This window comes from Anolis sagrei, chromosome 1 (assembly GCF_037176765.1).
Source record: "Anolis sagrei isolate rAnoSag1 chromosome 1, rAnoSag1.mat, whole genome shotgun sequence".
Taxonomy (NCBI): domain Eukaryota; kingdom Metazoa; phylum Chordata; class Lepidosauria; order Squamata; family Dactyloidae; genus Anolis; species Anolis sagrei.
In genome coordinates this window covers 218718522-218731910 of record NC_090021.1, presented here as the reverse complement: position 1 = coordinate 218731910, position 13389 = coordinate 218718522, and the positions used below count along the sequence as shown (strand labels likewise).

Below are 13389 nucleotides of genomic sequence, written 5' to 3'. Positions count from 1 at the left end.
GATATGCCACTACTATGAAAGGGGATTCTGACAAATTGATTTTTAAGCATTAGAGTGGCTGCATTGTGTTCTTTTTTCAGCAAAGTGAATAACCGGATTCGTCACTGAGCCTGGAACCCCAGTTTTCGGCAGTTAAAACTTGTGCACCAGTTGCGCCTATACCTTGGGAACTCAGACTTAGCCATGAGTCCATGCTCTTCTTACATTCCAAATAGACTACTGCAACACGTTCTACATGGGGTTGCCTTTGAAGACTGTTTGGAAGCTTCAAGTGGTCCAGTGGGCAGCAGCCAGGTTCCTCATTGGAGCGTCGTACAGGGAGCATAAACCCCTATGTTACGTCGGTTCCACTGGCTGCCAGTTTGCTACTGAGCATAATTCAAAGTGTTGGCTTTGGCCTTTGAAGCTCTAAACGCTTCCAGCTCAGCTTACCTGTCCGAACATATCTCCCTCTATGAACCATCATGGAGATTAAGATCTTCTGGGGAGGACCCATTCTCGGTCCTACCTCCTTCGCAGGCATGGTTGGTGGGGACGAGAGACAGGGCCTTCTCCATGGTGGACCCTTGGCTGTGGAACTCCCTCCCTAGTGATATTCTATCAACTCCTTCCTTTCTAGCCTTCAGAAAGAAAATTAAAACATGGCTATGGGACCAAGCTTTTGGAGAATAACTACAGTGCAATAAATGAACATAGAATCTGTGCAATCACAATGGGAATGGCCCTGGATTACAACTTTCGATTGTGTGATTTTAATAATTGGTGTAAATATTTTTAGATGTTTTAATTATCTGGTTTTTAATGCAGACGTTTACCAGTTGTATGTTATTTTAAGGCACTGAATTGTTGTCAATATGTGAGGCTGCTCTGAATCCCCCTCAAGATTGAGAAGGGTGGGGTACAAAATATGGTAAATAAATAAACAAACAAATAAATAAACATTGGTATTTTCCCCCTCTAGGCTTTCTCACAAGTATTTGAATCTGTAACTGCCAGAATTCCTAGTAATGTTCCACAAACAGATGGGGAAAACACAGGTAAATTGTTATGATTCTCCTTTCTCTCTCTCTTTGTTTTTAATAATACATTTCAGAGCTGTTGACCTATTAGGGCCAAACTAGATATAGAGTACACCTACCTGAGGTTAAGTTAGTTCTTAAGTTCAGGTCCCATCAAGGGATTAATGCCTTTCTTGATCATGCTATTTTGTTCCTTATTTACAGGTTTCTTTGGGCCTGTTTCAACTCCTGTTCTAGGAATTAATCAAATGCAGATTGGTCTGGTTCAGTTCCAAACAGTTACTGGCGATATTACAAAGGAAACAACAGACGTTATTGTTAATGTATCAGATCAAAATTTTAAGTCCAAAGCAGGTAATTATTTTTGTTGGACCTATCTTTGAATCATCATCATCATCATCATCATCTTTATTATTATTAAACCCCGAAATGCAAAATGTGGTTGTCATCTGGCAATTTTGATGTATAATTCCAAATAATTTGTCGATAATGTTTTCCCGGATGATATGTTTATTTTAAAATTATTTACCTGAATTAGTAACTTAAATGTTTTCTACTAATTCCTTTGAAGGTGTCTCCAAGGCAATTCTAGAAGGTGGAGGACCTCAAGTGGAAAATGAATGTGCAGCACTTGGTAATGAACATGAGAAAGCGGGGTTACTTCCCATAGTTGTACTTCTCTTTGTCTTATTCATGCCTCTGTAGAAATGCAGATTTTTTTTTTCTAATTAGCCAATGGAGTGAGTACTCCGGGAGATGAGACAGTTTGAATACTTACTTGGCCATAGAGACCTACTGGGTGACCTTGGGCAAGCCACACTCTCTCAACCTCAGAAGAAGGCAAAGGCTCTCTAAATAAATCTTGCCAGAACAACCCAGTGTCTCACATGGCCAAAATTAGTCAACTTGAGGACACACCTCAGTGAACAAACAGAATTATCAGGGTTAGATTATATACCATGCATTTTCCTGCCAAATTAAAGATAACTGAGCATATCAGTGCTGGGGGACGCATTTAATGGAAGGGTGCCCTCCTAGATCATTTCAATGCTTGAAGCCTAGCAGCAAATCAAATCAAGATGCATAATTCTTAAACCCACAAATGTTATTTTGGCAGATAAGACAGAAAATGGCATAGGCATTTCCTTTTATTGATAATGTACCTGTATATACTTGAGCATAAGCCAACCCAAATATAAGCCGAGGCACCTAATTTTACCGCAAAAAGCTGGGAAAACTTATTGACTCGAGTATAAGTATAGACTTTCTCACCTATGGATGTGAGAGCTGGACCATAGGGAAGGCTGAGCAAAGGAAGATAGATGCTTTTGAATTGTGGTCCTGGAGGAAAGTTCTGAGAGTGCCTTGGACCGCAAGAAGATCCAATCAGTCCATACTTCAGGAAATAAAGCCCGACTGCTCATTGGAGCGAAGGATAGTAGAGACCAAGATGAAGTACTTTGGCCACATCATGAGGAGACAGGAAAGCTTAGAGAAGACAATTATGCGGGGAAAGTCGAAGGAAAAAGGAAGAGGGGCCGACCAAGGGCAAAATGGATGGATGGGATCCTTGAAGTGACTGGATTGACCTTGAAGGAGCTGGGGGTGGTGACGGTAGACATGGAGCTCTGGCATGGGCTGATCCATGAGGTCACGAAGAGTCGGAAATGACTGAACGAATGAACAACAAATAAGCTGAGGGTGGGAAATGCAGCAGCTACTGGTAAATTTCAAAATAAAAATAGATACCAATAAAATTACATTAATTGAGGCATCAGTAGGTTACATGTTTTTGACTATTTACATAACACTGTAATTTAAGATAAGACTGTCCAACTTTGATTAAATCATTCTAACTTTCTTCAATGTAAATGTGCTTCCGTATCCTTCCAATAATCAACATAGCTTATTTTAACTATACATTTTGGGGGAAATGCTGTGCATATATGAATAAGGAAAAGGGGGAAAGACTGGCACTGAGAGAGGAGGAGAGGAAGGCATGTGCTGCACTGAGAGAGGAGGAGAGGAAGACGCGTTCTGCGCTGAGAGAGGAGGAGAGGAAGGAGAGCTGGGCTGCTGTGTGAAGAGATGATGGTCCTGGCAGGAAGCTGTGGGGCTGAAAGAAACCCTTCTTTCTGACCCACACCTTCCCACCAGAACCCTCACCCAAGTATAAGTCGAGGGGGGCTTTTTCAGCATAAAAAAGGACTGAAAAACTAGGCTTATACTCAAGTATATACAGTAAATATAGTACTGACAAATACTTTTCATGACATTCATGATTGCTGGCTGGTGCCTTTATGGTTCTTGTTTGTCTCTTGAAAATGGATATGTGAATCAATATGTCAAATGTATGCCTAAGACATTTTATACTCTAATCTTTTTCATTAAATTATGAGATGTTGTAGTTGGACTGCTAGGTTCACATTGCTAGAGACTTGATGTCTGAGTTCCTCATTTTCTCTTATCTAGCCTTGCAGCCTCACAATGGCTTTATAACTACACAAGGGGGCAACCTGATCTGTAAGAAAATTATCCACCTTGCTCCTGACTCAAATATCAAAACTCAGGTCTACAAAGTCCTCCAGGAGTGTGAAGCCAAGAAATACGCGTCAGTTGCCTTTCCTGCAATTGGAACAGGTTTGTTTTTTTTAAAAAAAAGTAGCACCGGCAAGTCTGGAATAACTTTTTCATTAGGGAAATAGGCACCATGTTCCACTGTTGAACAGCTCTTACTGTCAGGAAGTTCTTCTTAGGTGGACTGTTTTTCCTGCAGTTTGAATCCATTGCTCTGTGTCCCAGTGTCCTAGTCTGTGTCCTAATCTCCAGAACAACAGAAAACAAACTTATCTCCTCCTCAATGTCTTTTCTTTTCAATCCTTTCATGTCTTTAAACATAGTTATCATTTCCCCTCTCAGCCTTCTCTTCTGCAGGCTAAACATACCCACCTCTTTAAGCCATTCCTCATGGGGCTTGGCTTCCAACCTTTGATCTTTTTAGTTGCCCTTCTCTGGATGCAATCCAGCTTGTCAATATCCTTGAATTGTGGTGCCCAGAACTGGACACACTATTCCAGGAGACGTCGGACCACTAAGCAGAATACAGTGGGACTATGGGCTTCCCTTGATCTTGACACTATTCTTCTATTGATGCAACCTAGGATCTATGGCAGGCATCCTCAGAGGTTGTGGGGTTTGTTGGAAACTAGGAAATTTGGCTTTATATATCTGTGGAAGGTCCAGGGTGGGAGAAAGAACTCTTGTCTGTTGGAGGTAGGTGTGAATGTTTCAATTGGCTGCCTTGATTAGCATTTAATGACCTAGCATTTTCAGGGTGTCTTTTTACTGCTTGGGGGAATCCTTTGTTGGGAGGTGATTAGAGAAGCCATTGAAACCTGCAAGCATGTGGACAATTTCAACAAAAAGGAAAAAACCATGAAAATGAACAAAATCTGGCTACCAGTATTAAAAACCTCTAAAATCATAACAGTAAATAAAAAACAACAATAAAAAAGAGTAATTCCAGACAAGAAACAATCAGGGCCAGCCAATCACCTCCCAATAAAGGATTCCCCCAGGCATAAGAAGCCGCACCTTGAAACTGCTAGGCCATTAAATGCGAATGAAGGTGGCCAATTGCAACATTCACACTTGCCTCAAACAGACAAGAGTTCTTTCTCCACCCTGGACATTATTCCACAGATATATACACCCAATTTTCCTAGTTTCCAACATACCTCACAATCTCTGAGGATGCTTGCCATAGATGCAGGCAAAATGTCAGGAGAGAATGCTTCTGGAACATAGCCATGCAGCCTGGAAACTAGCAATCCAATATTACAGTGGTCAGGTTACTAGGAGGTGGAAATCACTAAGGATGCGTCAACTTGTCCACTCCTACTTTTTAGAGGTGGGTAACATGCGAAATAGTGCTGACTGTATCTGTAATACCTTTGTTTTTCCTCTCATGTCATACTTGATGCAGGTCAGTCAGGGAGAGCTCCTGAAGATGCAGCTGATGAAATGATTGGAGCATTTGCTGATTTCGTAGGCAAAGAATCACCCCAGCATTTAAAAACCATTAAGATTGTTATTTTTCAACAAAAAATGCAAAATGCTTTTTATGCCTCTATGAAAAAAAGAGAAGGTGCTGTATTGCCCAGCAGACAATCTGGAAGATCGATTTTTTCAAAGTTGAAATGTAAGTGAGGGATATTCTCACCTTTTTAGTCCGCTGACCACATTCCTTTGAAGTATTTTTGTATGTATTTACTCCATTTCTTTTTTATTTGCAGCCTTTTTTACTGATAAAAAACCACCTCCTGAAAAGAAACGCCTCTTAGTTTTGGAAAAGAAAGTTGAGGTTGCTGTGTTTGAAATTTGTGGGGAAGACAGACAAAAGGTCGAAGGGGCTAAGTCCTGGCTGGAAAAAATGATCCGCCAGGAACAGTCAGAAAACCTAATTGATGATGAATTGATTGACATATTTGATGATGCTGAAATTCAGAAACTGAATGACCTCCAGAAAAGATTACACATTGCCATTGAACTAAAGAAGAACCAGTCTCCTCCTTCCATTCTGGTGTCTGGCATACCCCGCGATGTCCTGACCGCCTCCACAGAAATTCAGAAGCTGATTAAAAGGATGAAAGAGGAACGCGAGGAGAGGTCCAAGGCAGAGCTGGCCAAAAATTTGGTTGAGTGGCAGTATTCCAAAGATGGGGATTTATACAGACCTTTTGACATGCTACCAAATCTCCATTTAGAAGATGCCAAGATTAGCAACAAGACAAATGTCAGTGTCCAAATTCATGGGAAGACCTACATGGTAGACATGAGAAATATGAACGCTCAAGGTCATGGAGAAACTCTTTCCATTAAGCGCATTGCCAAGGAAGAAGGTAATGTGAGGTTTTGCTCTTTAAGGTCTTGAGTAGTGCATCATTGGTTAGTTGATGTGACCTCACTAAAACATTTCCATGCACCAAAATACACAAAGCCTTATAGTGTTTTAAATGAGTCCTCCATTTGCCCTGCTGTCAGCTCAGTATCTTCAGTTCCTTTAACTCTTTTGCAAAAATGGAAAGTTTGTACTGCCCTGTCTATGTCAGTTTAGGGATCCATTTGCCTTACATAATTATAGTGCTATGATTCCACTTGAGCTGCTATGGTTCCCTACGTTGAATCCTGGGATTTAAGGAGGGGCATTTTCAGCCAATGAGAGCTGTACTGCCTTGCGAATCTACAAAACCCAGGACTTTTTAGCCATGTCAGATAAAAGTGGAATAATTGTCCTGTCACTGTGTAAATATACTCAATTAACCCAGTGACTCAGTGGGTTAAACTGCTGAGCTGCTGAACTTGCTGACTGAAAGGTCGGCGGTTTGAATCTGGGGAACAGGGTGAGCTCCCGTTGTTAGCCCCATCTTCTGCCAACTTTGAAGTTCGAATATATGCCAACGTGAGTAGATAAGTAGGTACCACCTTGGCGGGAAGGTAACATTGCTCCATGCAGTCATGCCGGCCACATGACCTTGGAGGTGTCTACAGACAACGCTGGCTCTTCAGCTTAAAAATGGAGATGAGCACCACCCCCTAGAGATTAGACTTAATGTCAAGGGGACATCTCCATTTCTAAGCCAAAAAGCCAGTTAAAGTTACCTTTTTAACTGTGCAAAAGAGTTATTTACTTGCCTATTATCCAATAAAATTGACCAGGGGGTCAATTTTATTGGATAATAGGCAAGTAAATAACTCTTTCCCCTTGTTTTTGATCAGTACATAAATATTCATGAATTGCATGTCTATCATTTAAAAAAAATTAAATCAATTAAACAACCTAGAAGTCGAGATAGGGCAAGACTCAGAGTGGGTCCAGCATTCAAAGTGCAAGACTTACATAATGGATATATTTCTATGACATTTCAAAGTAGGGATCCATGGGATCCCTATCTTGTTACGTTTTCAAGAGTATTCTGGCGGCATGCTCATGGGTTGCTCTTGTTGCACTAGGAGCAGCTAAATGAATCAAAAAGAAGTTGAGCAGTGTGAATCAGCATGCCTGTTCATTCTTCATGTTGTGGAAGTTGTGCACATCCGTGGCTTATGTCATAAGAATTTGGGTTTTCCAATGTTCATTTTTCTAATGGGGTTTTGGGGCTTTTTTTTTTTTTTTTTACAATCTCAGCGATCCCAGTGATTGGATCTGTGGTTCAGATTAAGTCCTTAGCAAGCCCTAGGTGTGGTCAGAATGGAGAAACTACTATTTATTCATAGTTCTGTGGAAACTTAAGGACACAAACATTCAGTCTGCACTTTTGGTGGATTGTGGCATGGCAGAGTTGATTACACAAGTCAACAAAATAAAACTTTGTAATTATTAGAAATGAGAGTAGCACAGTTTAAATCAATGTTATGCTTTAAAAAATATGTATTTATTTTCTATCACTTCAACTTTTTAAAATATGACTAACGGTACATTAATGCAGACTACTGTAAAGTCTGCACATTTCACATCGTATTTGTGTAACACAAGCCATCAAGTATTTTTCATCACATATAATTTTTGGTCATTCTTAGAGAGTTTTCCCCCTACTTAATTCAGATCAGCGTTTATTTTTTTCTATCATGTGTAGTTTTTGCAGTGAGGCTAATCAAATAATTACTGCATTTGCGTGCTGATATCAATAGAATCTAATTAACCACAAGCCAACAAGTATTTTTCATCAGATATAATTTTAGAATCTTAAAATATTTTTTGTGCTGAATTCAGATCTGTGTTTATTTTTTTCTCTATCACGTGTAGTTTTTGCAATGGAGGCTAATAGAATAATTAATCATAGAATCATAGAATCAAAGAGTTGGAAGAGACCTCATGGGCCATCCAGTCCAACCCCCTGCCAAGAAGCAGGAATATTGCATTCAAATCACCCCTGACAGATGGCCATCCAGCCTCTGCTTAAAAGCTTCCAAAGAAGGAGCCTCCACCACACTCTGGGGCAGAGAGTTCCACTGTTGAACGGCTCTCAGTCAGGAAGTTCTTCCTAATGTTCAGATGGAATCTCCTCTCTTGTAGTTTGAAGCCATTGTTCCGTGTCCTAGTCTCCAAGGAAGCAGAAAACAAGCTTGCTCCCTCCTCCCTGTGGCTTCCTCTCACATATTTATACATGGCTATCATATCTCCTCTCAGCCTTCTCTTCTTCAGGCTAAACATGCCCAGTTCCCTAAGCCGCTCCTCATAGGGCTTGTTCTCCAGACTCTTGATCATTTTAGTCGCCCTCCTCTGGACACATTCCAGCTTGTCAATATCTCTCTTGAATTGTGGTGCCCAGAATTGGACACAATATTCCAGATGTGGTCTAACCAAAGCAGAATAGAGGGGTAGCATTACTTCCTTAGATCTAGACACTATGCTCCTATTGATGCAGGCCAAAATCCCATTGGCTTTTTTTGCCGCCACATCACATTGTTGGCTCATGTTTAACTTGTTGTCCACGAGGACTCCAAGATCTTTTTCACACGTACTGCTCTCGAGCCAGGCGTCACCCATTCTGTATCTTTGCATTTCATTTTTTCTGCCAAAGTGGAGTATCTTGCATTTGTCACTGTTGAACTTCATTTTGTTAGTTTTGGCCCATCTCTCTAATCTGTCAAGATCGTTTTGAATTCTGCTCCTGTCCTCTGGACTATTGGCTATCCCTCCCAATTTGGTGTCGTCTGCAAACTTGATGATCATGCCTTCTAGCCCTTCATCCAAGTCATTAATAAAGATGTTGAACAGGACCGGGCCCAGGACGGAACCCTGCGGCACTCCACTTGTCACTTCTTTCCAAGATGAAGAGGAAGCATTAGTGAGCACTCTCTGTGTTCGTCCACTTAACCAATTACAGATCCACCTCACCGTAGTTTTGCCTAGCCCACATTGGACTAGTTTCCTTGCCAGAAGGTCATGGGGGACCTTGTCGAAGGCCTTACTGAAATCCAGGTACGCTACATCCACAGCATTCCCCGCATCTACCCAGCTTGTAGCTCTATCGAAGAAAGAGATCAGATTAGTCTGGCATTTATGCATTTATGCATACATATCAGTTAGGTTCTATTGATATGAGTGGGTGTTGTTGTTGTTGTTCATTCGTTCAGTCGTCTCCGACTCTTCGTGACCTCATGGACCAGCCCACGCCAGAGCTCCCTGTCGGCCGTCACCACCCCCAGCTCCTTCAAGGTCAGTCCAGTCACTTCAAGGATGCCATCCATCCATCTTGCCCTTGGTCGGCCCCTCTTCCTTTTGCCTTCCACTTTCCCCAGCATAATTGTCTTCTCTACGCTTTCCTGTCTCCTCATGATGTGGCCAAAGTACTTCAACTTTGTCTCTAGTATCTTTCCCTCCAGTGAACAGTCGGGCTTTATTTCCTGGAGGATGGACTGGTTGGATCTTCTCGCAGTCCAAGGCACTCTCAGCACTTTCCTCCAGCACCACAGCTCAAAAGCATCGATCTTCCTTCGCTCAGCCTTCCCTAAGGTCCAGCTCTCACATCCGAAGGTTACTACAGGGAATACCATGGCTTTGACTAGGCGGATCTTTGTTGCCAGTCTGATGTCTCTACTCTTTACTATTTTATCGAGACTGGACATTGCTCTCCTCCCAAGAAGTAAGCGTCTTCTGATTTCCTGGCCACAGTCTGCATCTGCAGTAATCTTTGCACCTAGAAATACAAAGTCTGTCACGGCCTCCACGGTTTCTCCCTCTATTTTCCAGTTGTCAATCATTCTTGTTGCCATAATCTTGGTTTTTTTGACGTTTAGCTGCAACCCAGCTTTTGCGCTTTCTTCTTTCACCTTGATTAGAAGGCTCCTCAGCTCCTCCTCGCTTTCGGCCATCAGAGTGGTGTCATCTGCATATCTGAGGTTGTTAATGTTTCTTCCAGCAATTTTCACCCCAGCTTTGCATTCATCAAGCCCCGCACATCGCATGATGTGTTCTGCATACAAGTTAAAAAGGTTGGATGAGAGGATGCAGCCTTGCCGGACGCCTTTCCCAATCTTGAACCAGTCTGTTGTTCCGTGGTCAGTTCTGACTGTTGCTTCTTGGTCCTTGTACAGATTCCTCAGGAGAGAGACAAGGTGGCTTGGGATGCCCATCCCACTAAGAACTTGCCACAATTTATTATGATCCACACAGTCAAAGGCTTTAGAATAGTCAATGAAGCAGAAGTAGATGTTTTTCTGAAACTCCCTGCTTTTCTCCATTATCCAGCGGATATTGGCAATTTGGTCTCTCGTTCCTCTACCTTTTCTAAACCCAGCTTGAACATCTGGCAACTCTCGCTCCATGTATTGCTGGAGTCTTCCTTGCAGGATCTTGAGCATTACCTTACTGGCATGAGAAATAAGGGCCACTGTACGGAAGTTTGAGCAGTCTTTCGCATTTCCCTTTTTTGGTATGGGGATATAAGTTGATTTTTTCCAGTCTGATGGCCATTCTTGTGTTTTCCATATTTGCTGGCAAATGGAATGCATCACCTTGACAGCATCATCTTTTAAGATTTTAAACAGTTCAGCTGGGATCCCGTCGTCTCCTGATGCCTTGTTGTTAGCAATGCTTCTTAAAGCCCATTCAACCTCACTCCTCAGGATGTCTGGTTCTAATTCATTCACCACACCGTCAAAACTATCCTCAATATTATTATCCTTCCTATACAGATCTTCTGTATAGTCTCGCCACCTTCTCTTGATCTCTTCAGCTTCTGTTAGGTCCCTGCCATCTTTGTTTCTTATCATGCCAATTTTTGCCTGAAATTTACCTCCAATGTTTCTAATTTTCTGGAAGAGGTCTCTTGTCCTTCCTATTCTGTTGTCTTCTTCCACTTCCATGCATTGCTTATTTAAAAATAGTTCCTTATCTCTTCTGGCTAACCTCTGGAATTGCGCATTTAACTGGGCATATCTCCCCTTAACACTGTTTCCTTTTGCTTTCCTCCTTTCTTGGGCTACTTCCAGTGTCTCAGCAGACAACCATTTTGCCTTCTTGGTTTTCTTTTTCTTTGGGACGTACTTTGTTGCCGCCTCCTGAACAATGTCTCGGACTTCTGTCCATAGTTCTTCTGGGACTCTGTTTACTAAATCTAGTCCTTCAAATCTGTTCTTCACTTCCACTGTATATTCGCTAGGGATGTTAGTGAGATCATATCTAACTGGTCTGTGTATTTTCCCTGATCTCTTTAGTTTTATTCTAAATTGGGCAATAAGAAGTTCGTGATCTGAGCTACAGTCAGCCCCAGGTCTTGTTTTCACCGACTGGATGGATGTCCGCCACCTTTGGCTGCAAAGGATGTAGTCAATCTGATTTCGGTGTTGACCGTCTGGAGAGGTCCATGTGTAAAGCCGTCTTTTAGGTTGTTGGAAGAGAGTATTCGTTATACACAGCGAGTTTTCCTGGCAAAATTCTATCAGCCTGCGTCCCGCTTCATTTTGTTCTCCCAGACCATGCTTGCCTGTGATCCCTGTTGTCATTTGACTTCCCACCTTGGCATTCCAGTCTCCTGTAATGAAAATAATGTCTCTTTTTGGTGTATTATCCAGTAGGTCCTGCAGATCCTCATAGAACTGATCTACTTCTGCTTCTTCAGCAGCTGTGGTTGGGGCATATATTTGGATCACTGTAATGTTGAAAGGCTTTCCTTGCACTCGAATTGAGATCATTCTGTCATTTTTTGGGTTGTATCCAAGCACCGCTTTAGCGAATTTCTTATTAATTATGAAGGCTACTCCATTTCTTCGATGTTCCTCTTGACCGCAGTAGTAGATCTGGTGGTCATCTGATGTGAAGTGGCCCATTCCAGTCCATTTCAGTTCGCTGACCCCCAGAATGTCTATCTTTAGTCTTGACATCTCACCAATAACAACATCCAATTTGCCCTGGCTCATAGATCTTACATTCCAGGTTCCTATGGTGTGTTGATCTTTAGAGCATCGGATTCGTCGTTCACCTCCAGTACCGTCGGCCGCTAGCCTTCCTTTCGGCTTTGAGCTAGCTGCGTCATCACATCTGGGGCTAGTTGAACTTATCCTCTGCTCCTCCCCAGTAGCATTTTGGCCATCTTCCGACCTGGGAGTCCCATCTTCCAATGGCATACCGACATATCTCTGGTTGTACTGGTCCATTTAGTTTTCTTGGCAAGGATACTGGAGTGGTTTGCCATTGCCTTCCCCAGGGATCACGCTTGGTCTGACCTCTCTGCCACAACCGTCCCGTCTTGGGTGTCCCTTCACGGTTTCGCTCATGACATCATTGAGGTGCTCAAGCTCCAGCGCCCCGACAAGGCGGTGATCCTTTGCTGGAGATGAGTGGGTAAATACATTTTATCTATCATTTTTTATCTATCGTGTGTAGTTTTGCAATGGAGGCTAATCAAATAATTAATGAGTGGGTAAATACATTAATTATTTGATTAGCCTCCATTGCAAAACTACACACGATAGATAAAAAATACAGATCTGAATTCAGCACAAAAAAACTCTGTAAGAATGAGCCTACGGGCTGAGATAGTGCGGTATAGAAATAAAGTAAATAAATAAATAAAATTATATCTGATGAAAAATACTTGTTAGCTTGTGTTATCTAAGTTACACCTCAAAGTTGGCTTGTATTATCTAAATCACACCTCAAAGTCCAAATCAGGGATACTAACTTTATGGTGGCAAAGATCACACATACTGTCTATTTACTAAGTGACATTTTATTTAGTCATCCCAGATTGGATAATTACTAGCGCACTCAAATTGGTATATTCCCATACTAGTATTTTCTCTGTGTCTGGAATGAATGGTTCTGAACAGTGCTTAGCATATGAGGAGAAAGCAACATCATCTGTATTTACTAAGTGATGGTTTATTTAGTTGTCCCAGATTGGATAATTGCACTCAAATTGGTATATTCAGCTGTCTATGCTTCTTCTTGGCTCATGTTATTTTGTAATCACTGCTGTTTGCCTTATATGTTTCTTCAAAGCATATAAAACTCTGACCCCAGGAAGCATCATCCCTGGAGCTGAGCCGTTTAGTTTCAAAGGCCTCCATAATCAAATTGCACAGCTCCAACAATGATGAAACCTGGTTCATAGCCACAGTTCTCCTATTTAAACGTAGAAATAGCATTAACACAATGTTTACTTTGCAGGTAAAATAGCACTTCCCAAGCAGTGGGAAGATATGAAGGGGCTCAGTGTGAAATTGGTTTTGCTGCAGCAGGGAACTCAAGAATATCAGGATATTGAAAATAGGTTCCGGCAAGGGTGCCCTATGAGCAAAATAGAAAAGGTGAAGTAGGCAACACTTATTTCAAACCACATATTATGAGGGTGCTGTTTTTTTA

The 13389-nt window shown here is 41.8% G+C and overlaps 1 protein-coding gene across 1 annotated transcript in view; it reads left to right on the top strand.

Moving 5' to 3' along the window:
* PARP14 (poly(ADP-ribose) polymerase family member 14) overlaps positions 1-13389 on the top strand; it is a 35865-nt gene that overhangs the window by 17997 nt on the left and 4479 nt on the right. Inside the window, exons 9-15 of the mRNA XM_060775305.2 lie at positions 962-1037; positions 1224-1373; positions 1591-1653; positions 3492-3659; positions 5005-5220; positions 5315-5920; positions 13195-13334. Of these exons, the coding sequence (XP_060631288.2) occupies positions 962-1037; positions 1224-1373; positions 1591-1653; positions 3492-3659; positions 5005-5220; positions 5315-5920; positions 13195-13334 (1419 nt within the window). The remainder of the gene's footprint in view (positions 1-961; positions 1038-1223; positions 1374-1590; positions 1654-3491; positions 3660-5004; positions 5221-5314; positions 5921-13194; positions 13335-13389) is intronic.